This window comes from Salmo salar, chromosome ssa01, assembly GCF_905237065.1.
Source record: "Salmo salar chromosome ssa01, Ssal_v3.1, whole genome shotgun sequence".
Taxonomy (NCBI): domain Eukaryota; kingdom Metazoa; phylum Chordata; class Actinopteri; order Salmoniformes; family Salmonidae; genus Salmo; species Salmo salar.
This window is the reverse complement of record NC_059442.1, coordinates 6,227,832-6,254,964: the sequence shown is the minus strand read 5'-3', so window position 1 is coordinate 6,254,964 and position 27,133 is coordinate 6,227,832. Positions and strand designations below refer to the sequence as shown.

Below are 27,133 nucleotides of genomic sequence, written 5' to 3'. Positions count from 1 at the left end.
CTAGTCTACTTCCTGCTGCAATGCAATACTTCAACCACTACAACATACTAGTCTACTTCCTGCTGCAATGCAATACTTCAACCACTACAAAATACTAGTCTACTTCCTGCTGCAATGCAATACTTCAACCACTACAAAATACTAGTCTACTTCCTGCTGCAATGCAATATTTCATCCACTACAAAATACTAGTCTACTTCCTGCTGCAATGCAATACTTCAACCACTACAAAATACTAGTCTACTTCCTGCTGCAATGCAATACTTCAACCACTACAAAATACTAGTCTACTTCCTGCCGCAATGCAATACTTCAACCACTACAAAATACTAGTCTACTTCCTGCTGCAATGCAATACTTCAACCACTACAAAATACTAGTCTACTTCCTGCTGCAATGCAATACTTCAACCACTACAAAATACTAGTCTACTTCCTGCTGCAATGCAATACTTCAACCACTACAAAATACTAGTCTACTTCCTGCTGCAATGCAATACTTCAACCACTACAAAATACTAGTCTACTTCCTGCTGCAATGCAAGACTTCAACCACTACAAAATACTAGTCTACTTCCTGCTGCAATGCAAGACTTCAACCACTACAAAATACTAGTCTACTTCCTGCTGCAATGCAATACTTCAACCACTACAAACTGTGTGTACGCATGGTCTAAAGTTTGCGGAAACCTAAGCACATTCTCACGTCAAGTTACATTTTAATAAATGCCAACTTTTCTGTGAACTGGCGCGCTCATGTTTTGGGGTATATTTTGTACATACGCAACATGTATAAATAAGGCCCCAGGCTCCTATTCTCTCTGAGTCACAGAGGCCCCAGGCTCCTATTCTCTCTGAGTCACAGAGGCCCCAGGCTCCTATTCTCTCTGAGGAACGAGTCATTTACTTCATAAGCATCATCATGGAAGCCAGGGTTGGGCTCAATTCCAGTCAGTTCAGGAAGTACACTGACATCCCAATTCTCTTCAATGCTTTTCGATTAGGAAAATTTTGATTTGGAATTTGGTTTACTTTCTGAATTGAAATGGAATTGACCCCAACCCTGGTGGTAACATTATACCCCCCCAGCCCTGACCTCCCTGTGCCTCCTCTCTCTGACCTCCCTGTTCCTCCTCTCTCTCTGACCTCCCTGTTCCTCCTCTCTCTCTGACCTCCCTGTTCCTCCTCTCTCTCTGACCTCCCTGTTCCTCCTCTCTCTCTCTGACCTCCCTGTTCCTCCCCTCCCTGACCTCCCTGTTCCTCCTCTCTCTCTGACCTCCCTGTTCCTCCCCTCTCTCTGACCTCCCTGTTCCTCCTCTCTCTCTGACCTCCCTGTTCCTCCTCTCTCTCTGACCTCCCTGTTCCTCCTCTCTCTCTGACCTCCCTGTTCCTCCTCTCTCTCTGACCTCCCTGTTCCTCCTCTCTCTCTGACCTCCCTGTTCCTCCTCTCTCTCTGACCTCCCTGTTCCTCCCCTCTCTCTGACCTCCCTGTTCCTCCTCTCTCTCTGACCTCCCTGTTCCTCCCCTCTCTCTGACCTCCCTGTTCCTCCTCTCTCTCTCTGATCTGTCATTCTCTCTGTCTTCCCCCAGGGGACATATGGCCCATCTGGAGGACGCCTTTGAAGATGTGGAGCTGTAAGTGCTACACACACACACACACACACACACACACACACACACACACACACACACACACACACACACACACACACACACACACACACACACATATCCCCTGCCTGACTGTCTGGTCTTCTCCAATTCTAGGTCGACCCTCAAGCATGGAATCCCACCACCTCTACCGCCAAAGGTAAATCCTTATTCACTGCATATACTGGGGTTTCGACATATACTGGGGTTTCGACATATACTGGGGTCTCATACTGGGGTCTCATACTGGGGTTTCAATATATACTGGGGTTTCGACACATACTGGGGTTTCATACTGGGGTTTCAACATATACTGGGGTTTCATCACATACTGGGGTTTCATACTGGGGTTTCAACATATACTGGGGTTTCAACATATACTGGGGTTTCATACTGGGGTTTCAACATATACTGGGGTTTCAATATAAACTGGGGTTTCAATATAAACTGGGGTTTCAACATATACTGGGGTTTCATACTGGGGTTTCAATATATACTGGGGTTTCAATATATACTGGGGTTTCAACATATACTGGGGTTTCAACATATACTGGGGTTTCAATATAAACTGGGGTTTCAACATATACTGGGGTTTCAATATATACTGGGGTTTCATACTGGGGTTTCATACTGGGGTTTCATACTGGGGTTTCAACATATACTGGGGTTTCAATATAAACTGGGGTTTCATCATAAACTGGGGTTTCAACATATACTGGGGTTTCAACATATACTGGGGTTTCAACATATACTGGGGTTTCAACATATACTGGGGTTTCAACATATACTGGGGTTTCAACATATACTGGGGTTTCAACATATACTGGGGTTTCAATATAAACTGGGGTTTCAACATATACTGGGGTTTCAACATATACTGGGGTTACAACATATACTGGGGTTACAACATATACTGGGGTTTCATCACATACTGGGGTTACAACATATACTGGGGTTTCAATATAAACTGGGGTTTCAACATATACTGGGGTTTCAATATATACTGGGGTTTCAATATATACTGGGGTTTCAACATATACTGGGGTTTCATACTGGGGTTTCAATATAAACTGGGGTTTCAACATATACTGGGGTTTCAATATAAACTGGGGTTTCATCATAAACTGGGGTTGCAACATATACTGGGGTTTCATACTGGGGTTTCAATATATACTGGGGTTTCAACATATACTGGGGTTTCAACATATACTGGGGTTTCAACATATACTGGGGTTTCAACATATACTGGGGTTTCAACATATACTGGGGTTTCATCATATACTGGGGTTTCATCATAAACTGGGGTTTCATACTGGGGTTTCAACATATACTGGGGTTTTTACTGGGGTTTCAATATATACTGGGGTTTCAACATATACTGGGGTTTCATCATATACTGGGGTTTCAACATATACTGGGGTTTCAACATATACTGGGGTTTCAACATATACTGGGGTTTCATCATAAACTGGGGTTTCATACTGGGGTTTCAACATATACTGGGGTTTTTACTGGGGTTTCAATATATACTGGGGTTTCATCATATACTGGGGTTTCATACTGGGGTTTCATCATATACTGGGGTTTCAATATAAACTGGGGTTTCAACATATACTGGGGTTTCAATATATACTGGGGTTTCATACTGGGGTTTCATCATATACTGGGGTTTCATCATATACTGGGGTTTCAATATAAACTGGGGTTTCAACATATACTGGGGTTTCAACATATACTGGGGTTTCAACATATACTGGGGTTTCATCACATACTACTTCCTCTATTCTCCCTCTCCCGTTTTCCTCTATTCTCCCACTCCTGTCTTCCTCTCTCGCCACTTCTCACCCCTTCTCTTCCTCTCCCCCTCAGCCTCATCTGAACAGTGTGTCAGATGAGCTAGATCTGAGTGATGAGAGGTGTCTGACGGTGAGGAAGTTCCCGGGCTCAGAGAGCAGCCCAGGCCTCGGGCCCCGGAGACTGAGCACCCCAGAGCAGGGCAACAAGGTATGTGTTGATGTTTGATGGCTTTTTCTATTACACTGGTTGACAATACAGTACATTTGAAATGTATTCAGGCCCCTGTACTTTTTCCACACTTATTATAAAATGGATTTGTTTTTTTCCCCTCGTCAATCTACACACACAACCCCATAATGACATAGCAAAAACAGTTTTTTGAATTTTTTGCAAATGTGTGTATATATATTTAAAAAAAAACATATTTACATACGTTTTCAGACCTATGTCAGCGATTTATAGCCTTGAGTCTTATTGGGTATGACGCTACAAGCTTGGTACACCTGTATTTGGGGAGTTTTTCCCCTTAATCATCTCTGCATATCCTCTCAAGCTCTGTCAGGTTGGATGGGGTGTGTCGCTGCACAGCTACTTTCAAGTCTCTCCAGAGACTTGTCCCGAATCTCTCTTTACTTTGCTCCGTTCATCTTTCCCTCCATCCTGTCTCCCAGTCCCTGCCGCTGAAAAACATCCCCACAGCATGATGCTACCACCACCATGCTTCACCGTAGGGATGGTGCCAGGTTTCCTCCGGACGTGACGCTTGGCATTCAGGCCAAAGAGTTAAATCTTGGTTTCATCAGACCAGAGAATCTTGTTCCTCATGGTCTGAGAGTCCTTTAGGTGCCTTTTGGTAAACTCCAAGCGGGCTGTCATGTATCTTTTTACTGAGTGGCTTCCGTTTGGCCACACTATCGTAAAGGCCTGATTGGTGGTTTGCTGCAGAGATGGGAGAACCTTCCAGAAGGACAACCATCTCCACAGAGGAACTTTGGAGCTCTGTCAGAGTGACCATCAGGTTCTTGGTCATTCTCCCCCGATTGCTCAGTTTGGCCGGGCGGCCAGCTCTAGGAAAAGTCTTGGTGGTTCCAAACTTCTTCCATTTAATGAATGATGGACGCCACTATGTTCTTGAGAACCTTCAAATGGCGCGGAAGTGTTTTGGTACCTTTTTCCAGATCTGTGCCTCGACACAATCCTGTCTCGGAGCTGTACAGACAATTCCTTCGACCTCATGGCTTGGTTTTTGCTCTGACATGCACTGTCAACTGTGGGACCTTATATGGCCAGTTGTGCACTTCTCCAAATCATGTCCAATCAATTGAATTTACCACAGGTGGACTCCAATCAAGTTATAGAAACATCTCAAGGATGATCAATGGAAACAGGATGCACCTGGCCTCAATTTTGAGTCTCATAGCAAAGGGTCTAAATACTTATGTAAATAAGGTATTTCTGGTTTTTATTTGTAATAGATTTGCTAAAATTAAAAATTAAAAAATCCTTATGGGGTATTGTGTGTTGATTGAGGATTTATTTGGTATTTAATCCATTTTAGAATAAGGCTGTAACGTAACAAAATGTGGAATAAGTCAAGGGGTCTGAATACTTTCTGAATGCACTGTACTGTATATGATATTCTGTGTTTCAATGATGTTGTGAAGCCTAAAATGCGAAACAACTTTCCCCACCTTGAGTTAATTAAGGTAATTCTAATTGTAAGGTGGAGCACCCCTCTCCTGACTACCTGTCAGCCAGCGTTAGTAGTCCTGGTATACTGTCCACAGCCTCGGACCCTGGTGAGTTAGAACACACACAGATCTTTACACTCGTACCTGTCTACTGGTTGAAAATGGCAGATCTTTGTTGTACTAATAGGTGCCTGAATTGGAAACACAGTGGCTGTACAGCGTGCTATACGTGACTTCAGAGAGGTCTCCACTTCACAGCCCTGTATGGGTTTTGACTTACAGGCGTTGTGGACTTCATCGCCGCACTCCCACTAATTGGCCAACTTTTTTTTTTTTCTGAGTGAGGGGAAAAGCTGTAAATAAAGAGGACTCTCAATGTATTCTGAAAGATGAGACGTTGAGGATTATAATAAATACCGCTTTGACGTCATACAAGCCAAACCAAATGTGCACTTCACATTTCCATATCGTTAAACTTATGTCATATAGTGTCAAAGTGTATTATCACTGCTTGATGTACAGTTACAAGATTACATGGCGGCATACCCTGGGTCATTCTGAATAGAAATGAGCCTGTTTGTGATATTGTGAAGAAATTCGGCAGGGAACAAGCATCCCAATGCGCTCCTGGCTGTATTCTATGGTCACCTAAATGAAGATCTGTTTCTCTGAATTGACCTTGTTGAAAGCCTAACACACTGTAAGATGATGTTTTTGTAACTTAGCGAATCATGTTGGCAATAGAACACGCGTTGAAATGATGCCCACCTGACCCAGACTGTGATTTATAATGGGCAGAGTTTAGAATGAAATGAAGCCCACCTGACCCAGACTGTGATTTATAATGGGCAGAGTTTAGAATGAAATGATGCCCACCTGACCCAGACTGTGATTTATAATGGGCAGAGTTTAGAATGAAATGAAGCCCACCTGACCCAGACTGTGATTTATAATGGGCAGAGTTTAGAATGAAATGAAGCCCACCTGACCCAGACTGTGATTTATAATGGGCAGAGTTTAGAATGAAATGATGCCCACCTGACCCAGACTGTGATTTATAATGGGCAGAGTTTAGAATGAAATGATGCCCACCTGACCCAGACTGGGATTTATAATGGGCAGAGTTTAGAATGCAATGATGCCCACCTGACCCAGACTGTGATTTATAATGGGCAGAGTTTAGAATGAAATGAAGCCCACCTGACCCAGACTGGGATTTATAATGGGCAGAGTTTAGAATGAAATGAAGCCCACCTGACCCAGACTGGGATTTATAATGGGCAGAGTTTAGAATGCATAAACAACAACGGTAACTGTTGGCAGGGCTGTGTTCAAAACAACTACAAGTCTGCTTGCTCTAGGTCTGCAAAATCACAGCTAGGAGAGCTTAAAATAGCACCTTTTATAGTTGAATTCATAAAAGTGTATTGAAATTACGTAGGAACTGGGCACACTTTTTGGAGGTGTGTGTGTGTGTGTGGCCATTTGGAGATGCCAGTTAGACCTCTCACTTGTCTTTTAGTTTGTTGCACCTTATGTTGCACCTACCCCAAATTTACCATGAATAGTCTCATGTTACTGAATGTAGCGAAAGTGTTTTCAGATTTAATTATCAACAAATGCGGCGAAAAGTACAGTAAATGTATAGTCAAATAATTTCCCCATAATCTCCCAACTGTTTTCTTTTAATTGATACCTTATTCTGTAAGAAAAACATGTATATTTAGCCCTATCCAAATGGATAAATTCCCATGAGTTTTAAGGGTTAAATTGATTAAGGTTAGCATACTCTCTCTAAATGAAGAAAAACTCTCTTCTCTTCCAAGCTATCAGTTATTCAAACAACGTATTCGTCAGTAATTCAAACATATCCAAAGGTAAGAAGTTCTATCTAACTGTGCTTGTGGTGTACTGTAGAAACATTAACTGGACCGTTTATTAGGTACACCCATCTAGTGTCCGGGTCGGACCCCGCTTTGCCTCCAGAACAGCCTGAAATTTTTCCACAGGGATGTTGGTCCATGCTGAACCCTGACCTGTGCCTGGACAACATTCCCCCACACAACCACCAGCCTGTACCGTTGACACCAAGCAGGATGGGGCTATGGACTCAAGCTGCTGACGCTAAAATCCTGCCTGCCATCAGCATGACGCAAAAGGAACCGGGATTTGTTACCTGGGTGTTTTTTGTTGTTTGTCGCTCCATTCTTGGTTGAAACATACTCTAGGTACTCTTCGTGGGTCTAAAGCCCAGGAGGGCGGCCATTTCTGAGATACTGGAACCGGTACGCCTGGCACGGACGATCATACCACGCTCAGTCTCTTAGGTTACTCGTTTTGCCCATTCTAACATTCAGTCAAACAGTAACTGAATGTCTTGATGCCTGTCTGCCTGCTTAATATGGCAAGCCACGGTCACGTGACTCACTGTCTGTAGGAGCGATCCTTTTTTGTGTAGGAGGTGGTGTACCTAATAAACTGTCCAGTGTGTGTATTGTTGTATTCACTATAGTGGTTCAATACCCTCAGAGAGAATTCTATATGCTAGATACACTATATACTAAAGTATGTGGACACCCAAGCTCACAGAACGGGACCGCCGAGTGCTAAAGCGTGTAGCGTGTAAAAATAGTCTTTCCTTGGTTGCAACACTCACTACCGAGTTCCAAACTGCCTCTGGAAGCAACGTCAGCACACGAACTGTTCATTAGGAGCTTCATGAAATGGGTTTCCATGGACGAGCAGACGCACACAAGCCTAAAATCACCATGCTCAATGCCAAGCGTCGACTGGGGTGGTGTAAAGGTCGCCGCCATTTGACTCTGGGGCAGTGGAAACATGTTCTCTGGAGTGATGCATCACACTTCACCATCTGGCAGTCCGACGGACAAATCTGGGTTTGGTGGATGCCAGGAGAACGCTACCTGCCCCAATGCATAGTGCCAACTGTAAAGTTTGGTGGAGGAGGAATAATGGTCTGGGGCTGTTTTTCATGGTTCGGGCCCCTTAGTTCCAGTGAAGGGAAATCTTAGAAGATTCTGTTCTTCCAACTTTCTAGCAAAAGTTTGGAGAAGGCCCTTTCCTGTTTTAGCATGACGATGCCCCCGTGCACATAGCGAGGTTCATACAGAAATGGTTTGTCGAGATCGGTGTGGAAGAACTTGACTGGCCTGCACACAGCCCTGACCTCAACCCCCATCGAACACCTTGGGGATGAATTGGAACACCAACTGCGAGCCAGGCCTCATCAGTGCCCGACCTCACTAACGCTCATGGCTGAATAGAAGCAAGTCCCCCGCAGCAATGTTCAAACATCTAGTGAAAAGCTTTCCCTGAAGAGTGGAGGCTGTTTATAGCAAAGTGGGGGGACCACCTCCATATTAATGCCCATGATTTAGGAATGAGATGTTTGACGAGCAGGTGTCCACATACTTTTGGTCATGTGGTGTATAACCCTCAGAGTAGATATAACCTTCCACTTTCCCCTGCTTGCAATGATTCTGATATGTGGTTGTTTTACTTTAGTTCAATGCACTGATTGTAAGTGGCTCTGGATAAGAGTGTCTGTTAAATCAGGGGTTCTCAAATATTTGGGGCCGGGGGGATCCATTTTGTGGTAGCAAATTCATCAGGGTCACGTGACTCAACTTGAGTGAGACAAAAACAAAAGCCCACCTATTTGCATCGGTGGGGGGGAGAGAATTTCAGTTTTCAAGCTAATTTCCTGCAATTGTACACATTTTATCATGTGGCAGAGATGTTTTGTTACAGCTTTAAAGCTAATATCCTGCTAATTGTACACATTTTGCCACGAGGCAGAGAAAATGTTGCAGTTTTAAAGCTTAAATTACAGTGCATTTCTGTCCCCCAAAAAATAACACAACTTTGTGTATTGAGGGAATACAATAAGTTGAAAAATGTATAAATTGGTGGAGTACTGTGGATACCAATGTCCATGTGAGTCTCCCAGGCCCATGTTGTCCATGGTTATGAACATGAATTACAACAATATTACAATGTATTACACCCTCTAAACTTATTCCATGGATCCCATGGCCAAAACTCGTTAAATCTGTTGGTGTTAGTAATATTGTTTTAAAAAAATGACAGTGCATTCGGAAAGTATTCAGACCCCTTTTTCCATATTTTGTTACGTTACAGCCTTATTCTAAAATTGATAAATACATTAATATAAACACAATACCCCATAATGACAAAGTGAAAAGAGGTTTTTAGATATTTTTGCAAATGTATACAAAACAGAAATACCTTGTTTACATAAGTATTCAGACCCTTTGCTATGAGACTCAATTGAGCTCAGGTGCATCCTGTTTCCATTGATCATCCTTGAGATGTTTCTACAACTTGATTGGAGTCCACCTGTAGTAAATTAAATGGATTGGACATGATTTGGAAAGGCACACATGCATGTCAGAGCAAAAACCAAGCCATGAGGTTGAAGGAATTGTTCGTAGAGCTCTGAGACAGGATTGTGTCGCGGGACAGATCTGGGGAAGGGTACCAAAACATTTCTGCAGCATTGAAGGTTCCCAAGGACACAGTGGCCTCCATCATTCTTAAATGGAAGAAGTTTGGAACCACCAAGACTCTTCCTAGAGCTGGCCGCCTGGCCACACTAAGCAATCGGGGGAGAAGGGCCTTGGTCAGGTAGGTGACCAAGAACCCAATGGTCACTTTGACAGGGCTCCAGTTCCTCTGTGGAGATGGGAGAACCTTCCTGAAGGACAACCATCTCTGCAGCACTACACCAATCAGGCCTCTATGGCCAGACGGAAGCCACTCCTCAGTAAAAGGCACATGACAGCCCACTTGGAGTTTGCCAAAAGGCACCAAAAAGAGTCTCTGACCATGAGGAACAAGATTCTCTGGTCTGATGAAACCAAGATTGAACTCTTTGGCTTGAATGCCAAGCATCACATCTGGAGGAAAGATGGCACAATTTGTACGGTGAAGCATGGTGCTGGCAGAATCATGCTGTGGGGATTATTTTCTGTGACAGGGAGTGAGAGACTTGTCAGGGCCGGGGGAAAGATGAACAGGGCAAAGTACAGAGATACTTGATGAAAATCTGCTCCAGAGTTTCACCTTCCAACAGGACAACGACCCTAAGCACACAGCCAAGACAACGCAGGAGTGGCTTTGGGTCAAGTCTCAATGTCTTTGAGTGGCCCAGCCAGAGCCCGGACTTGAATCCCATCGAACATCTCTGGAGAGTCCTGAAAATAACTGTTCAGCGACGCTCCCCATCCAACCTGACAGAGCTTGAGAGGATCTGCAGAGAAGAAAGGGAGAAACTCCCCAAATACAGGTGTGCCAAGCTGGTAGTGTCATACCTAAGAGAACTCGAGGCTGTAATCGCTGCCAAAGGTGCTTCAACAAAGTACTCAGTAATGGGTCTGAATACTTATGTAAATGTGATAGTGTGATCTTTTTTATAAATTTGCAGAATAATAGGTATTGTGTGTAGATTGAAAAATTAAAAACAATTTTGTCCATTTTAAGAATAAGGCTGTAACATAACAAAATGTGGAAAAAAATCAAGGTCTGAATACTTACCGAATGCGCATAGATAGATATAGAAATATAGATAGATGGATATACACATATATAGATATATCTATGTGTATATATATCTATCTTGCCACTCACCCCCTGCGGAACCCCTGTGCTAAGTTACTAAAATATGAAATGTACATGTAACTTGTCTCTGTCCCCAGAACATGAAGACTCTGATGGAGGTGAGAACGGGGACAGTCCCAAGACTCCTCCAAGCCGACCACAGAGGAAGGAGAAGAAAGACTACCCTGTGAGTCTATTTATCTATGTGATTGTATTTGGTATGTGACTATGTGTATGGCAGAGCAATCGAAATATGTCAGTCATATTATCTCAGGTGACATATAGTTATTTATTTTATACAAACAAAATAGGCAGTTAGAAGATTTCATGTCAGATCTCTCCATATCCCCCATCTTGAGTTTGAAGTGGTTTGAGTAGACTTGAAGTTAGGAAGAAATCACCCAAGTTCAGAACATACAGTACATTCGGAAAGTGTTCAGACCACTTGACTTTTTCCACATGCTGTTACGTTACAGCCTTATTCTAAAATTGATTTAAAAAAATTAAAATCCTCATTATCAGTGATTACAGCCTCGAGTCTTCTTTGCTATGACACTACAAGCTTGGCACACCTGTATTTGGGGAGTTTCTCTCATTCTTCTCTGCAGATCCTCTCAAGCTCTGTCAAGGTTGATGGGGAGTGTTCCTACACAGCTATTTTCAGGTCTCTTCAGAGATGCTCAATCAGGTTGAAGTTCGGACTCTGGCTGGGCCACTCAAGGACATTCAGAGACTTGTCCCGAATCCACTCTTGCGTTGTCTTGGCTGTGTGCTTAGGGTCGTGGTCCTGTTGGAAGATGAACCTTCACCCCAGTCTGAGGTCCTGAGTGCTCTGGAGCAGGTTTTCATCAAGGATCTCTCTGTACTTTGCTCCGTTCATCGTTCCTTTGATCATGACTAGTTACCCAGTTCCTGCCACTGAAAAACATCCCCACAACATGATGCTGCCACCACCATGCTTCACCGTAGGGATAGTGCCAGGTTTCCTCCCGACGTGACGCTTGACATTCAGGCCAAAGAGTTCACGCCAGCTCTAGGAAGAGTCTTAGTGGTTCCAATCTTCTTCCACTTAAGAATGATGGAGGCCACTGTGTTCTTGGGGACCTTCAATGCTGCAGAAATGTGTTGGTACCCTTCCCCAGATATGTGCCTTGATAGAATCCTGTCTTGGAGCCTCTACAGACAATTCCTTTGACCTCATGTCAGCAGTAAATATTAATAGCGGGGCTATAAACGGGGTAGCGGTACAGAGTCAATGTGTGGGGACATCGATGTCGAGGTAATTGAGGTAATATGTACATGTAGGTAGAGTTATTAAAGTGACTATATATAGATAATAACAGTCTAGCAGCGGTGTAGAAGAGGGGGGGGCAATGCAAATAGTCTGGGTAGCCATTTGATTAGCTGTTCAGGAGTCTTATGGCTTGGGGGGGTAGAAGCTGTTTAGAACCCTCTTGGACCTAGACTTGGCCCTCCGGTACCGCTTGCCGTGCGGTAGCAGAGAGAACAGTCTGACTAGGGTGGCTGAATTCTTAGGGCCTTCCTCTGACACCGCCTGGTATAGATGTCCTGGATGGCAGGGAGCTGGGACCCAGTGATGTACTGGGCCGTACGCACTACCCTCTGTAGTGCCTTGCAGTCAGAGGCCAAGCAGTTGCCATACCAGGCAGTGATGCAACCAGTCAGGATGCTCTCGATTAATACTTATGTAAACAAGGTATTTGTTATTTCCTTATGTACATTTGCAAACATTTCAAAAAAAAAACAATTTTCGCTTTGTCATTATGGTGTGTCGATTGCTGACATTTTTTATTTATTTAATATATTTTAGAATAAGGCTGTAATGTAACAAAATGTGGAAGAAGTCAAGGGGTCTGAATACTTTCTGAATGTACTGTATATCCTTTTAATCTGTCTGTCTGTATAGTGTCCAAGCAACTTACTGACCCTGCTCTGAAAACCAGGGTACGTCCCAAATCACACTCTATTCCCGATATAGTGCGCTCCTGTTTATAGGGCTCATATGGCTTCTCTGAGTAGTGCACTACATTGGGAATAGGGTGCCATTTGGGACGAATCCCCCCACAGTATAGTAATGAATCAGACACTGATGGTTATAGAGTAGCCTTTGGCAGCTGTTCACGTTGAAGTCGTTGATTCAGGAGAAATTGGCAGCTGTTCATGTTGAAATTGTTTCGGGAGCAAAGAGAATATGATAACATAATGAGTCTTGCGTCCAAATGACTCCCTATAAAGTGCACTACTTTTGACCAGGGCTCATTGGGCTCTGGTGAAAAGTTAGTGTACTATATAGGGAATAGGTTTCCATTTGGGCCAGAGCCTGACTGCACAGTGCTGAGGTTAGAGACAGTAGTTGGGTTTATAAAGCATTAAACACACTGAAGCTCTGACTGCTGACAGGTGCTTCTCTCTTGCTAGTATAAAAGCGGTACCTACTGTGTGCCGACCCGGTAGAACCGTACCCACTGAGTGCCGACCCGGTAGAACCGTACCCACTGAGTGCCGACCCGGTAGAACCGCACCCACTGAGTGCCGACCCGGTAGAACCGCACCCACTGAGTGCCGACCCGGTAGAACCGTACCCACTGAGTGCCGACCCGGTAGAACCGTACCCACTGAGTGCCGACCCGGTAGAACCGCACCCACTGAGTGCCGACCCGGTAGAACCGCACCCACTGAGTGCCGACCCGGTAGAACCGCACCCACTGAGTGCCGACCCGGTAGAACCGTGCCGACCCGGTAGAACCGTGCCGACCCGGTAGAACCGTACCCACTGAGTGCCGACCCGGTAGAACCGTACCTACGTATTCTACTTGTAGTATCGCAAATGCTCGTCAGTGACCAACAACTTCAATCGAAGAGCACGAGCCCCTACGTAGGGGAGCCAACAGGAGTGAAAACAAAAACGTGAAATGTCATGAACCAGTCTCACTTCATATGCTATGTAGGTATATGGTAGCTAGCTAAGTGTACCGACGCAATGCACACAACACTAAATACTTCCTCCAAGCTAGCTAACCACTGTATTATTTACATAATTAAATCACAATGGATTAATCACAACTTACTTAAAACAAGAAAAGGTTGCTTGAAGTCAACAGATTAACATTTTATAACGGTGCTTGGCAAACCAGCTCGGATCAAAACAATAGTTTGTGTTTTTGCGGCATTACGTCGTATGTCCTCCATTCTTCGTCCAGTCTGATGTGTGTCTATTTGTTTCTCCTCAGAAACCAGCTATCAACGGCCTGCCACCCACTCCTAAAGTCCTGGTGAGTGACCCTTGTGGACGAGTCTCTTGTGTCCCAAATGGCACCCTATTCCCTTTATAGTGCACTGCTTTTGACCTGAGCCCTATGAAGTACAACACTATATAGGGAATAGGGTGCCATTTGGAACGCTGACTTTGTGTCGTCCCTAGATCAAATGTTATTGGTCACATACACATGGTTAGCAGATGTTAATGCGAGTGTAGCGAAATACTTGTGCTTCTAGTTCCGACCATTCAGTAATATCTAACAATTTCACAACAACTACCTAATACACACAAGTGTAAAGGGATGGAATAAGAATATGTACATATAAATATATGGATGAGCCATGACCGACCGGTATAGATGAGATGCAATAGATGGTATTGGTACAGAATATACATCTGGGATGAGTAGTGCAAGATATGTCAACATCATTATTAAAGTGGCATTAATAAAGTGACTAGTGATCTATTTGTTAGAGCAGCCAATGATTTCAAGTCTATGTAGGCAGCAGTCTCTCTGAGTTAGTGATGGCTGTTTAACAGTCTGATGGCCTTGAGATAGAAGCTGTTTTTCAGTCTCTCGGTCCCAGCTTTGATTCACCTGTACTGACCTCACCTTCTGGATGATAGCGGGGTGAACAGGCAGTGGCTCAGGTGGTTGTTGTCCTTGATGATCTTTTTTTAGTTAGCTCCATTGTCCCCCAGCAGAACACATTCCTTCCTGGTGGATGGGTTAAACTATGTCTGATGTATTGATATGATGATTTATGTAGTCTGTGGTTAGACTGGACCGACTCCAACTGTGCGGTTGGTCGTCTCTGGTTACTGTGCGGTTGGTCATCTCTGGTTGCTGTGCAGCTGGTCGTCTCTGGTTGCTGTGCAGCTGGTCGTCTCTGGTTGCTGTGCAGCTGGTCGTCTCTGGTTGCTGTGCAGCTGGTCGTCTCTGGTTACTGTGCAGCTGGTCATCTGGTTACTCTGGTCAGAATGTCGTCTCTGGTTACTCTGGTCAGAATGTTCTCTATGGTTACTCTGGTCAGAATGTTCTCTCTGGTTACTCTGGTCAGAATGTTCTCTCTGGTTACTCTGGTCAGAATGTTCTCTCTGGTTACTCTGGTCAGAATGTTCTCTCTGGTTACTCTGGTCAGAATGTCGTCTCTGGTTACTCTGGTCAGAATGTTCTCTCTGGTTACTCTGGTCAGAATGTCGTCTCTGGTTACTCTGGTCAGAATGTCGTCTCTGGTTACTCTGGTCAGAATGTTCTCTCTGGTTACTCTGGTCAGAATGTTCTCTCTGGTTACTCTGGTCAGAATGTTCTCTCTGGTTACTCTGGTCAGAATGTTCTCTCTGGTTACTCTGGTCAGAATGTTCTCTCTGGTTACTCTGGTCAGAATGTTCTCTCTGGTTACTCTGGTCAGAATGTTCTCTCTGGTTACTCTGGTCAGAATGTCCTCTCTGGTTACTCTGGTCAGAATGTTCTCTCTGGTTACTCTGGTCAGAATGTTCTCTCTGGTTACTCTGGTCAGAATGTTCTCTATGGTTACTCTGGTCAGAATGTTCTCTCTGGTTACTCTGGTCAGAATGTTCTCTCTGGTTACTCTGGTCAGAATGTTCTCTATGGTTACTCTGGTCAGAATGTTCTCTATGGTTACTCTGGTCAGAATGTCGTCTCTGGTTACTCTGGTCAGAATGTCGTCTCTGGTTACTCTGGTCAGAATGTTCTCTATGGTTACTCTGGTCAGAATGTCGTCTCTGGTTACTCTGGTCAGAATGTCGTCTCTGGTTACTCTGGTCAGAATGTCGTCTCTGGTTACTCTGGTCAGAATGTTCTCTCTGGTTACTCTGGTCAGAATGTCGTCTCTGGTTACTCTGGTCAGAATGTTCTCTCTGGTTACTCTGGTCAGAATGTCGTCTATGGTTACTCTGGTCAGAATGTTCTCTCTGGTTACTCTGGTCAGAATGTTCTCTCTGGTTACTCTGGTCAGAATGTTCTCTCTGGTTACTCTGGTCAGAATGTCGTCTGGTTACTCTGGTCAGAATGTTCTCTATGGTTACTCTGGTCAGAATGTCGTCTATGGTTACTCTGGTCAGAATGTCGTCTCTGGTTACTCTGGTCAGAATGTCGTCTCTGGTTACTCTGGTCAGAATGTTCTCTCTGGTTACTCTGGTCAGAATGTTCTCTCTGGTTACTCTGGTCAGAATGTTCTCTCTGGTTACTCTGGTCAGAATGTTCTCTCTGGTTACTCTGGTCAGAATGTCGTCTCTGGTTACTCTGGTCAGAATGTCGTCTCTGGTTACTCTGGTCAGAATGTCGTCTCTGGTTACTCTGGTCAGAATGTCGTCTCTGGTTACTCTGGTCAGAATGTTCTCTCTGGTTACTCTGGTCAGAATGTCGTCTGGTTACTCTGGTCAGAATGTCGTCTGGTTACTCTGGTCAGAATGTCGTCTGGTTACTCTGGTCAGAATGTCGTCTCTGGTTACTCTGGTCAGAATGTCGTCTATGGTTACTCTGGTCAGAATGTTCTCTATGGTTACTCTGGTCAGAATGTCGTCTCTGGTTACTCTGGTCAGAATGTCGTCTCTGGTTACTCTGGTCAGAATGTTCTCTCTGGTTACTCTGGTCAGAATGTTCTCTCTGGTTACTCTGGTCAGAATGTCGTCTCTGGTTACTCTGGTCAGAATGTTCTCTCTGGTTACTCTGGTCAGAATGTTCTCTCTGGTTACTCTGGTCAGAATGTCGTCTCTGGTTACTCTGGTCAGAATGTTCTCTCTGGTTACTCTGGTCAGAATGTCGTCTCTGGTTACTCTGGTCAGAATGTTCTCTCTGGTTACTCTGGTCAGAATGTTCTCTATGGTTACTCTGGTCAGAATGTTCTCTATGGTTACTCTGGTCAGAATGTTCTCTATGGTTACTCTGGTCAGAATGTCGTCTCTGGTTACTCTGGTCAGAATGTCGTCTCTGGTTACTCTGGTCAGAATGTCGTCTCTGGTTACTCTGGTCAGAATGTCGTCTCTGGTTACTCTGGTCAGAATGTCGTCTCTGGTTACTCTGGTCAGAATGTCGTCTCTGGTTACTCTGGTCAGAATGTTCTCTCTGGTTACTCTGGTCAGAATGTTCTCTCTGGTTACTCTGGTCAGAATGTTCTCTCTGGTTACTCTGGTCAGAATGTCGTCTGGTTACTCTGGTCAGAATGTCGTGTCTGGTTACTCTGGTCAGAATGTCGTCTCTGGTTACTCTGGTCAGAATGTCGTCTCTGGTTACTCTGGTCAGAATGTTCTCTCTGGTTACTCTGGTCAGAATGTCGTCTCTGGTTACTCTGGTCAGAATGTCGTCTCTGGTTACTCTGGTCAGAATGTCGTCTCTGGTTACTCTGGTCAGAATGTCGTCTCTGGTTACTCTGGTCAGAATGTCGTCTCTGGTTACTCTGGTCAGAATGTCGTCTCTGGTCAGAATGTCATCTGGTTGCTCTGGTCAGAATGTTCTCTATGGTTACTCTGGTCAGAATGTCGTCTCTGGTCAGAATGTCGTCTGGTTACTCTGGTCAGAATGTCGTCTCTGGTTACTCTGGTCAGAATGTCGTCTCTGGTTACTCTGGTCAGAATGTCGTCTCTGGTTACTCTGGTCAGAATGTCGTCTCTGGTTACTCTGGTCAGAATGTTCTCTCTGGTTACTCTGGTCAGAATGTTCTCTCTGGTTACTCTGGTCAGAATGTTCTCTATGGTTACTCTGGTCAGAATGTTCTCTCTGGTTACTCTGGTCAGAATGTCGTCTGGTTACTCTGGTCAGAATGTCGTCTATGGTTACTCTGGTCAGAATGTTCTCTATGGTTACTCTGGTCAGAATGTCGTCTCTGGTCAGAATGTCGTCTCTGGTCAGAATGTCGTCTGGTTACTCTGGTCAGAATGTCGTCTCTGGTTACTCTGGTCAGAATGTCCTCTCTGGTTACTCTGGTCAGAATGTCGTCTCTGGTTACTCTGGTCAGAATGTCGTCTCTGGTTACTCTGGTCAGAATGTTCTCTATGGTTACTCTGGTCAGAATGTTCTCTCTGGTTACTCTGGTCAGAATGTTCTCTCTGGTTACTCTGGTCAGAATGTTCTCTCTGGTTACTCTGGTCAGAATGTTCTCTCTGGTTACTCTGGTCAGAATGTTCTCTCTGGTTACTCTGGTCAGAATGTTCTCTCTGGTTACTCTGGTCAGAATGTTCTCTATGGTTACTCTGGTCAGAATGTCGTCTGGTTACTCTGGTCAGAATGTCGTCTCTGGTTACTCTGGTCAGAATGTTCTCTCTGGTTACTCTGGTCAGAATGTTCTCTATGGTTACTCTGGTCAGAATGTTCTCTCTGGTTACTCTGGTCAGAATGTTCTCTCTGGTTACTCTGGTCAGAATGTTCTCTATGGTTACTCTGGTCAGAATGTCGTCTCTGGTTACTCTGGTCAGAATGTCGTCTCTGGTTACTCTGGTCAGAATGTTCTCTCTGGTTACTCTGGTCAGAATGTTCTCTATGGTTACTCTGGTCAGAATGTCGTCTCTGGTTACTCTGGTCAGAATGTCGTCTCTGGTTACTCTGGTCAGAATGTTCTCTCTGGTTACTCTGGTCAGAATTTTCTCTCTGGTTACTCTGGTCAGAATGTTCTCTCTGGTTACTCTGGTCAGAATGTTCTCTCTGGTTACTCTGGTCAGAATGTCGTCTCTGGTTACTCTGGTCAGAATGTTCTCTATGGTTACTCTGGTCAGAATGTTCTCTATGGTTGCTGTCTTCCAGACCAACTTTGGGTGGAGGTGAACTCTCTGAACCCCAGTTTGTTGATATTTGTGTCATCACTACTCTAGATGGGGGCCTGTTTCTCCAAAGTGTTTGATGGCTGTCCACTGAAAATCAACTGTGCCACGTCGTGGATACACCCGGATACAAAAGGTAACACACACACACATAAACTACTGTACACACACACGTTAGAGAGTGAGTATGTGTCACAGACAATTCAATTTGTTTGTACTGTTTTCCAGACCAATACCTTATATTTGGGACAGAGGATGGTATTTATACCCTCAACCTGAATGAGCTGCATGAAGCCACCATGGAACAGGTAGGAACACATGGGTTATCATGTCGACGATAACTTCGCTTTGACACTAATAAAACCCACTGTGTCTTGTTGAACCATAAATATATAGGACCAAACTGAAAGCACATATTACTGTCTGTAGTCTTTAATCCGTCACTGAATCCATCAAATACGGTGGTAGGCACAGCACTAAGAAATATTAGGGATGGAACGATTCACCCGATACGCGGCGGTCCCCGATTCTAATGTACTTTTTACTCCATACATTTCCCCTGACACCCAAAAGTACTCGTTACATTTGAGAGAATGGTCCAATTCAAGAGCACATCCCTGGTCATCTCTACTGCCTCTTATCTGGCGGACTCACTAAACACAAATGCTTCGTTTGTAAATTATGTTGGAGTGTGCCCCTGGCTGTCAATTATTTTTTTTTTTTTATCATTATTATTTTTTTTAAATATACAAAAAATTGTACCGTCTGGTTTGCGTAATATAAGGAATTTGAAATGGTTTATATTTTAACTTTTACTTTTGATACTTAAGTACATTTTATCAATTCCATTTACTTTTGATACTTAAGTATATTTAAAACCAAATACTTTTAGACTTTTACTCAAGTAGTATTTTACTGGGTGACTTTTACTTGAGTCATTTTCTATTAAGGTATCTTTTTTTAAACTGTTGTACTTTTTCCCACCACTGTGTTGCAGTTCTTGACACAAACTGGTGTGCCTGGCACCTACTTCCGTAACCCGCTCAAAGGCACTTAAATATTTTGTTTTGCCCATTCACCCTCTGAATGGCACATACACAATCCATGTCTCAATTGCCTCGAGGCTTAAAAATCCTTCTTTAACCCATCTCCTCTCCCCTTCATCTACACTGATTGAAGTGGATTTAAGAGATGACATCAATAAGGGATCATAGCTTTCACCTGGTCAGTCTGTCATGGAAAGAGCAGGTGTTCTTAATGTTTTGTCTACTCGGTGTGTGTGTGTGTGTATAGAGACGACATTCTATATATATATATATATATATATATATATAATTTTTAGATATACAGTGTAAAAGTTGATCATTTCATAACGAGGACAGCGATTACTTTTGGTGAGGTACACTGTATGGCCGAAGAGAAGATCACTCTGTAAAAAAAACTGGTCAAAACCATTTGATTTGGAGATGGAGTTGTAAGACAAAACCAATGAATATATAGCAAAACTATGTCATAGCTATTTTGTAAATGACGTTTCAAACTAAAACGTATCGGAGCCCGTGTATCGAGCAAGATACGAATCGTCTTGAAAGGGAAAGATGAACATCCTCAATAAATATAGCTATTAACATGTCTACACTCATTTTTACCTCATCTTAAGTCTTAGTTACTGTAGGTCTGAATCCATGAAACTGTCTACTGCCGAATCGTTCTGTTTCAACAGTGAGTATTGAATGTTTTATTATGTTATGTTCCTCCTCTAGCTGTTCCCCAGGAAGTGTACCTGGCTCTACATCATCAACAACAACCTGATGTCTCTGTCAGGTGAGTCAGTAGGACAGATACAGGTATCAACAACAACCTGCTGTACTGCAGTCTGAGAGGTGGTATCAATCACAGCCAGCTGCTGGACATGGTGCTATAATAACCTGCTGTACTGCAGTCTGAGAGGTGGTATCAATCACAGCCAGCTGCTGGACATGGTGCTATAATAACCTGCTGTACTGCAGTCTGAGAGGTGGTATCAATCACAGCCAGCTGCTGGACATGGTGCTATAATAACCTGCTGTACTGCTGTCTGAGAGGCGGTATCAATCACAGCCAGCTGCTGGACATGGTGCTATAATAACCTGCTGTACTGCAGTCTGAGAGGTGGTATCAATCACAGCCAGCTGCTGGACATGGTGCTATAATAACCTGCTGTACTGCAGTCTGAGAGGTGGTATCAATCACAGCCAGCTGCTGGACATGGTGCTATAATAACCTGCTGTACTGCAGTCTGAGAGGCGGTATCAATCACAGCCAGCTGCTGGACATGGTGCTATAATAACCTGCTGTACTGCAGTCTGAGAGGTGGTATCAATCACAGCCAGCTGCTGGACATGGTGCTATAATAACCTGCTGTACTGCAGTCTGAGAGGCGGTATCAATCACAGCCAGCTGCTGGACATGGTGCTATAATAACCTGCTGTACTGCAGTCTGAGAGGTGGTATCAATCACAGCCAGCTGCTGGACATGGTGCTATAATAACCTGCTGTACTGCAGTCTGAGAGGTGGTATCAATCACAGCCAGCTGCTGGACATGGTGCTATAATAACCTGCTGTACTGCAGTCTGAGAGGTGGTATCAATCACAGCCAGCTGCTGGACATGGTGCTATAATAACCTGCTGTACTGCTGTCTGAGAGGTGGTATCAATCACAGCCAGCTGCTGGACATGGTGCTATAATAACCTGCTGTACTGCAGTCTGAGAGGTGGTATCAATCACAGCCATCTGCTGGACATGGTGCTATAATAACCTGCTGTACTGCTGTCTGAGAGGTGGTATCAATCACAGCCAGCTGCTGGACATGGTGCTATAATAACCTGCTGTACTGCTGTCTGAGAGGTGGTATCAATCACAGCCAGCTGCTGGACATGGTGCTATAATAACCTGCTGTACTGCAGTCTGAGAGGTGGTATCAATCACAGCCAGCTGCTGGACATGGTGCTATAATAACCTGCTGTACTGCTGTCTGAGAGGTGGTATCAATCACAGCCAGCTGCTGGACATGGTGCTATAATAACCTGCTGTACTGCTGTCTGAGAGGTGGTATCAATCACAGCCATCTGCTGTACATGGTGCTATAATAACCTGCAGCTTTGTTTTGCTGTCATCTGACTGTAAATACAATCACCTCATAACTATTCTACAGGAACAGTTCCTTTACCTGGTATCTACACACCATACTGTAAATACAATCACCTCATAGCTATTTATAGACCAGAAGTAGCAGGCTGTTTAGAAGCTTTTGGATGAAAACCCTCATAAGAAGCGCTTGACTGCATATTATTGTGAGTCCTGTCTTTATGGCCTACTGCTGTGTGGAATAAATAAGGCATTTTGTACGGACCAGTGGTTGTGAAGACTCCTGGTTACAGTAGCAATGTAGATAGTTTGGACAGATGATACACCTCATGATCAAAAGTATGTGGACACCTATTCGTCGAACAACTCATTCCAAAATCATTGGTCATTTTAATATGGAGTTGGTCCCCTCTTTTGCTGCTATAACAGCCTCCACTTGTCTGGGAAGGCTTTCAACTAGATGTTGGAAAATTGCTGCAGGGACTTGCTTCCATTCAGCCGCAAGAGCATTAGTGAGGTCGGACACTGACGTTTGAGCGATTAGGCCTGGTTCCTATTCATGCCAAAGGTGTTCGATGGGGTTGAGTTCTGTGCAGCCCAGTGAAGTTCTTCCACACCGATCTCAACAAACCATTTCTGTATGGACCTCGCTTTGTGCACGGGGACATTGTCATGCTGAAACAGGAAAGGGCCTTCCCCAAACTGTTACTAGAAAGTTGGATGCACAGAATCATCTATAATGTCATTGAATGCTGTAGTGTTAAGATTTCCCCTTCACTGGAACTAAGGGGCCTAGCCCGAACCATGAAAAACAGCCCCAGACCATTGTTCCTCCACCACCAAACTTTACAGTAGGGCACTGCATTGGGCCAGGTACCGTTCTACTGGCATCCGCCAAACCAAGATTCGTTCGTTGGACTGCCAGATTGAGAAACGTAATTCATCACTCCAGAGAACGCGTTTCCACTGCTTAAGAGTCTAAATGGCGGCGAGCTTTACACCACTCCAGCCGACGCTTGGCATTGCGCATGGTGATCTTAGGCTCGTATGCGGCTGCTCGGCCATGGAGACCTATTTCATGAAGCTCCCGATGAACAGTTATTGTGCTGACGTTGCTTCCAGAGGCAGTTTGGAACTCGGTAGTGAGTGTTGCAATTGAGGACAGATTATATTTTTACGCGCATCAGCACTTGGCTGTCCCGTTCTGAGAGCTTGTGTCACCTACCACTTTGCGGCTGAGCCGTTGTTGCTCCTAGACGTTTCTACTTCACAATAACATCACTTAGTTGACCGGGGGCAGCTCTAGCAGGGCAGAAATTTGACGGACTGACTTGTTGGAAAGGTGGCATCCTATGACGGTCACTGAGCTCTTAAGTAAGGCCATTCTACTGCCAATGTTTGTCTATGGAGATTGCATGGCTGTGTGCTCGATTTTTATACACCTGTCAGCAACGATTGTGGCTGAAATGGCCGAATCCACTAATTTGAAGGTGTGTCCCCATACTTTTGTATATATAGTGTAAGACCTGAAAGTAGAATTGAACCATTTTTCTCTGAGAAAGACTCAAACTGTCGTTAGTTTATGCATGGCTCAATGTATATAGCTCATCTGTACTAGAGGTCTTCATGCATCCACCTGTACCCGAGGCCCGATCCGGTTCCCGATTCGGATCCGGATACAGAATTGTAAATAATATCACTGTTCTGGATCGGATCTGTTTCTCACGGGTACGTGTAATTTATGCTGCTGCTCTTGCGTTTCACGAGAGTGGCACGTGTAATGTTTTCTTGGTCAAACATACATCAATAGACTACAGTCATAGAGCCTCCTTGGGGGTGGTGGGGGGGGGGACAAATGTTAGGAGATATCTAATCAATGGAAGATGGAATTAAAATTTAGAGAAGATGACCAAGAGCCAACCGGTAGGCTCCTACTTGATATTCTGAATGGCGTTGTTGTTGTTTGTAACTGTGTAGGACTAGAAAGCACATGCAACCTCCAATTTAGCCTAGCTAGCTAGTTAGCTTAACTAGCTTCTCCCAGTTTGATACAGTCAAGACAGGTACTAGGTAATCATATTTTATGATAAATAACCTAGCTATGGAAGCTATAGCGTGAGTTGGCTTGGTTGGTTGCTGTCTCTCCCTCTCCCTGTTCCTCGTGTCACTTGCTCACACTCACAGTAGCTTTAAACACACACAGCACAACCCCAGCTAGAGATTCACCACTTTCTACCTCCTCCATCGCACTTTATCAGCTCCGGTTAATAAAGTAGCTTCAAAATTGACTTTTTTTTTCTGCTGCTTCCCTCACAAATCTCTCTCACATCTCCTCTGGATCCTACCAGGTCTATACGGAACGGGCCTCGTTGTCCGTTGGGAACGGGGTCTCTGTATAAAACATTTTATAATAATTATGCATATTGGGTCTGGAGGGAAAGCCCCCAGGTTCATTTCTTTTATGGACCCGTGAAGGCCTCTAATCTGTACCATGTGTGGTATATCTGTGTTTTAACCACTGTTGAATTTCTCTACACGCTGCTCTGTTGTAAGAAAGTGAAAGTAAGCGTTTCTTACTTATTGTAAATTAATACTAGGTAAACTTAATTGTACTGTTGTGCATCCTACCATAAAGCTAAAGTAGGCCTATGCCTCGGCTCAGAGTAAATGTAATCTCTGATTTCTTGTCCTCTCTTCCTCTTGGACTCTGTCCCTCCTTCTCACCTCTCCTCTGCTCTCTTCTCTGGTCTGGCTTGATTTTGGTATTCTACTAACCGGCTTCATCAGAAGGTAATCACCATCATCATCGTCACAGTTACACCCCTGTATTGTATATTACCTGTAACTAGAATTATAAAATTCCATTAAGTTTCTAAAAGTTCTGGTCTCCTGAGTGGCGCAGCACTCTAAGGCATCGCAGTGCTGAGGCGCCACTACAGCCTGCGGTTCGATCCCACCGTTTTGGGTTAGGGGAGGGTTTGACCGGCGGAGCTTTCCTTGGCTCATCACGCTCTAGCGACTCCTTGTGGTAAGCCAGGCATCTGCAAGCTGACTTCGGACGTCAGTCACACGGTGTTTCCACCGTCACATTGCCACAGCGACTTCCGGGTTAATCGAGTAGTGTGTTAAGAAGCAGAGCGGAATGGCAGGTCATCTTTCGGAGGACACGTGTCCCGACCTTCGCCTCTCCCGAGCCTGTTGGGGAGTTGCAGCGACGAGACAAGGTCATCACTAGTAATTGGATATCACAAAAATGGTGTAAAAGTTACAACATTTTTTACTTTTCTCAAAATTCCCAAGGTTTTCCAGAAATTCCAGTTAGGAGATTCCTGGAATTAGAATGGGATAATCAGGAAATCCAGGAATCCTCCAACCAAGGATTTCAGAAAAACCTGGATATTTTGGGAAAGTTCCCAGAATTTTGTAACCCATACCCCTATCTAAACATCAAGCTAGCTCCCATCCAGCAGATCCCAGCCCTTTTATGTTAAGGTTAAAGTGCATATCATTTCACGCTGGTTCCTTAAAGCTAATTTGCTGTTGATGATGAATACATCTACACTTGTAATAACATGTTTCTGCAATATATCCTCTTTCCATCCTTCAATCTATCTTAGTGTTGTCTTTGGTTTGTTCCACTATAACGGGATGTCGTAAAACACTGTAAGAGATGTCTGTGACCCCAGAAAGGACTCCATGTCTGGTGACCTAAATGGCACATTATTTCTCATGTAGTGCACTACTTTTGATCAGAGCCCTGTAGGGAATAGGGTGCCATTTGGGACTAAGTAGTGCACTATATAGGGAATAGGGTGCCATTTGGGACTTATCGGTCTTCTTCCTATAATGTGATGCTAACTTGTTTCATATGTGATCACAGGAAAGACCTTCCAGCTGTACTCTCACAACCTGATTGGACTGTTTGAGCAGCTGAAGAAGCCTGGCCTCGCCTCTCAGTTCCAGACACACCGCTTCCCAGACAAGATCTTACCTAGGTGAGACACGCACACACTACATCCTCTCACTCACTCGATTTAATGGAACCCAGACGCAAGAGTGGGACCTATTCTATTAGTTCCACGGTGAGAGAAAAGGACCTATTCTGTTCTATTGGATCCCCAGTGAGAGAGAGGGACCTATTCTATTGGATCCCCAGTGAGAGAGAGGGACCTATTCTATTCTATTGGATCCCCAGTGAGAGAGAGGGACCTATTCTATTCTATTGGGTCCCCAGTGAGAGAGAGGGACCTATTCTATTGGGTCCCCAGTGAGAGAGAGGGACCTATTCTATTGGATCCCCAGTGAGAGAGAGGGACCTATTCTATTGTATTGGATCCCCAGTGAGAGAGAGGGACCTATTCTATTGTATTGGATCCCCAGTGAGAGAAAGGGACCTATTCTATTCTATTGGATCCCCAGTGAGAGAAAGGGACCTATTCTATTCTATTGGGTCCCCAGTGAGAGAGAGGGACCTATTCTATTCTATTGGATCCCCAGTGAGAGAGAGGGACCTATTCTATTGGGTCCCCAGTGAGAGAGAGGGACCTATTCTATTCTATTGGGTCCCCAATGAGAGAGAGGGACCTATTCTATTGGGTCCCCAGTGAGAGAGAGGGACCTATTCTATTGGATCCCCAGTGAGAGAGAGGGACCTATTCTATTGTATTGGATCCCCAGTGAGAGAGAGGGACCTATTCTATTCTATTGGATCCCCAGTGAGAGAAAGGGACCTATTCTATTGGATCCCCAGTGAGAGAGAGGGACCTATTCTATTGTATTGGATCCCCAGTGAGAGAGAGGGACCTATTCTATTGGATCCCCAGTGAGAGAGAGGGACCTATTCTATTGGATCCCCAGTGAGAGAGAGGGACCTATTTTATTGGATCCCCAGTGAGAGAGAGGGACCTATTCTATTCTATTGGATCCCCAGTGAGAGAGAGGGACCTATTCTATTGGGTCCCCAGTGAGAGAGAGGGACCTATTCTATTGGATCCTCAGTGAGAGAGAGGGACCTATTCTATTCTATTGGATCCCCAGTGAGAGAGAGGGACCTATTCTATTGGATCCCCAGTGAGAGAGAGGGACCTATTCTATTGGGTCCCCAGTGAGAGAGAGGGACCTATTCTATTGGATCCCCAGTGAGAGAGAGGGACCTATTCTATTGGATCCCCA

General features: G+C 44.4%; 1 protein-coding gene across 5 annotated transcripts in view; it reads left to right on the top strand.

Annotated features, from left to right (window-relative positions):
- Window positions 1–27,133, top strand: part of map4k5 (mitogen-activated protein kinase kinase kinase kinase 5) — a 148,013-nt gene that overhangs the window by 50,756 nt on the left and 70,124 nt on the right. For 2 of the 5 annotated variants that reach the window (XM_045709575.1, XM_045709445.1), the window contains 12 exons: window positions 1,590–1,634; window positions 1,767–1,809; window positions 3,519–3,653; window positions 5,170–5,245; window positions 6,964–7,014; window positions 10,876–10,964; window positions 14,029–14,070; window positions 18,885–18,969; window positions 19,062–19,141; window positions 20,597–20,657; window positions 24,749–24,751; window positions 25,842–25,956. In XM_045709575.1, coding sequence (XP_045565531.1) covers window positions 1,590–1,634; window positions 1,767–1,809; window positions 3,519–3,653; window positions 5,170–5,245; window positions 6,964–7,014; window positions 10,876–10,964; window positions 14,029–14,070; window positions 18,885–18,969; window positions 19,062–19,141; window positions 20,597–20,657; window positions 24,749–24,751; window positions 25,842–25,956 — 825 coding nt within the window. The remainder of the gene's footprint in view (window positions 1–1,589; window positions 1,635–1,766; window positions 1,810–3,518; window positions 3,654–5,169; window positions 5,246–6,963; window positions 7,015–10,875; window positions 10,965–14,028; window positions 14,071–18,884; window positions 18,970–19,061; window positions 19,142–20,596; window positions 20,658–24,748; window positions 24,752–25,841; window positions 25,957–27,133) is intronic. The other 3 variants (XM_045709476.1, XM_045709517.1, XM_045709553.1) reach the window with 3 other exon arrangements.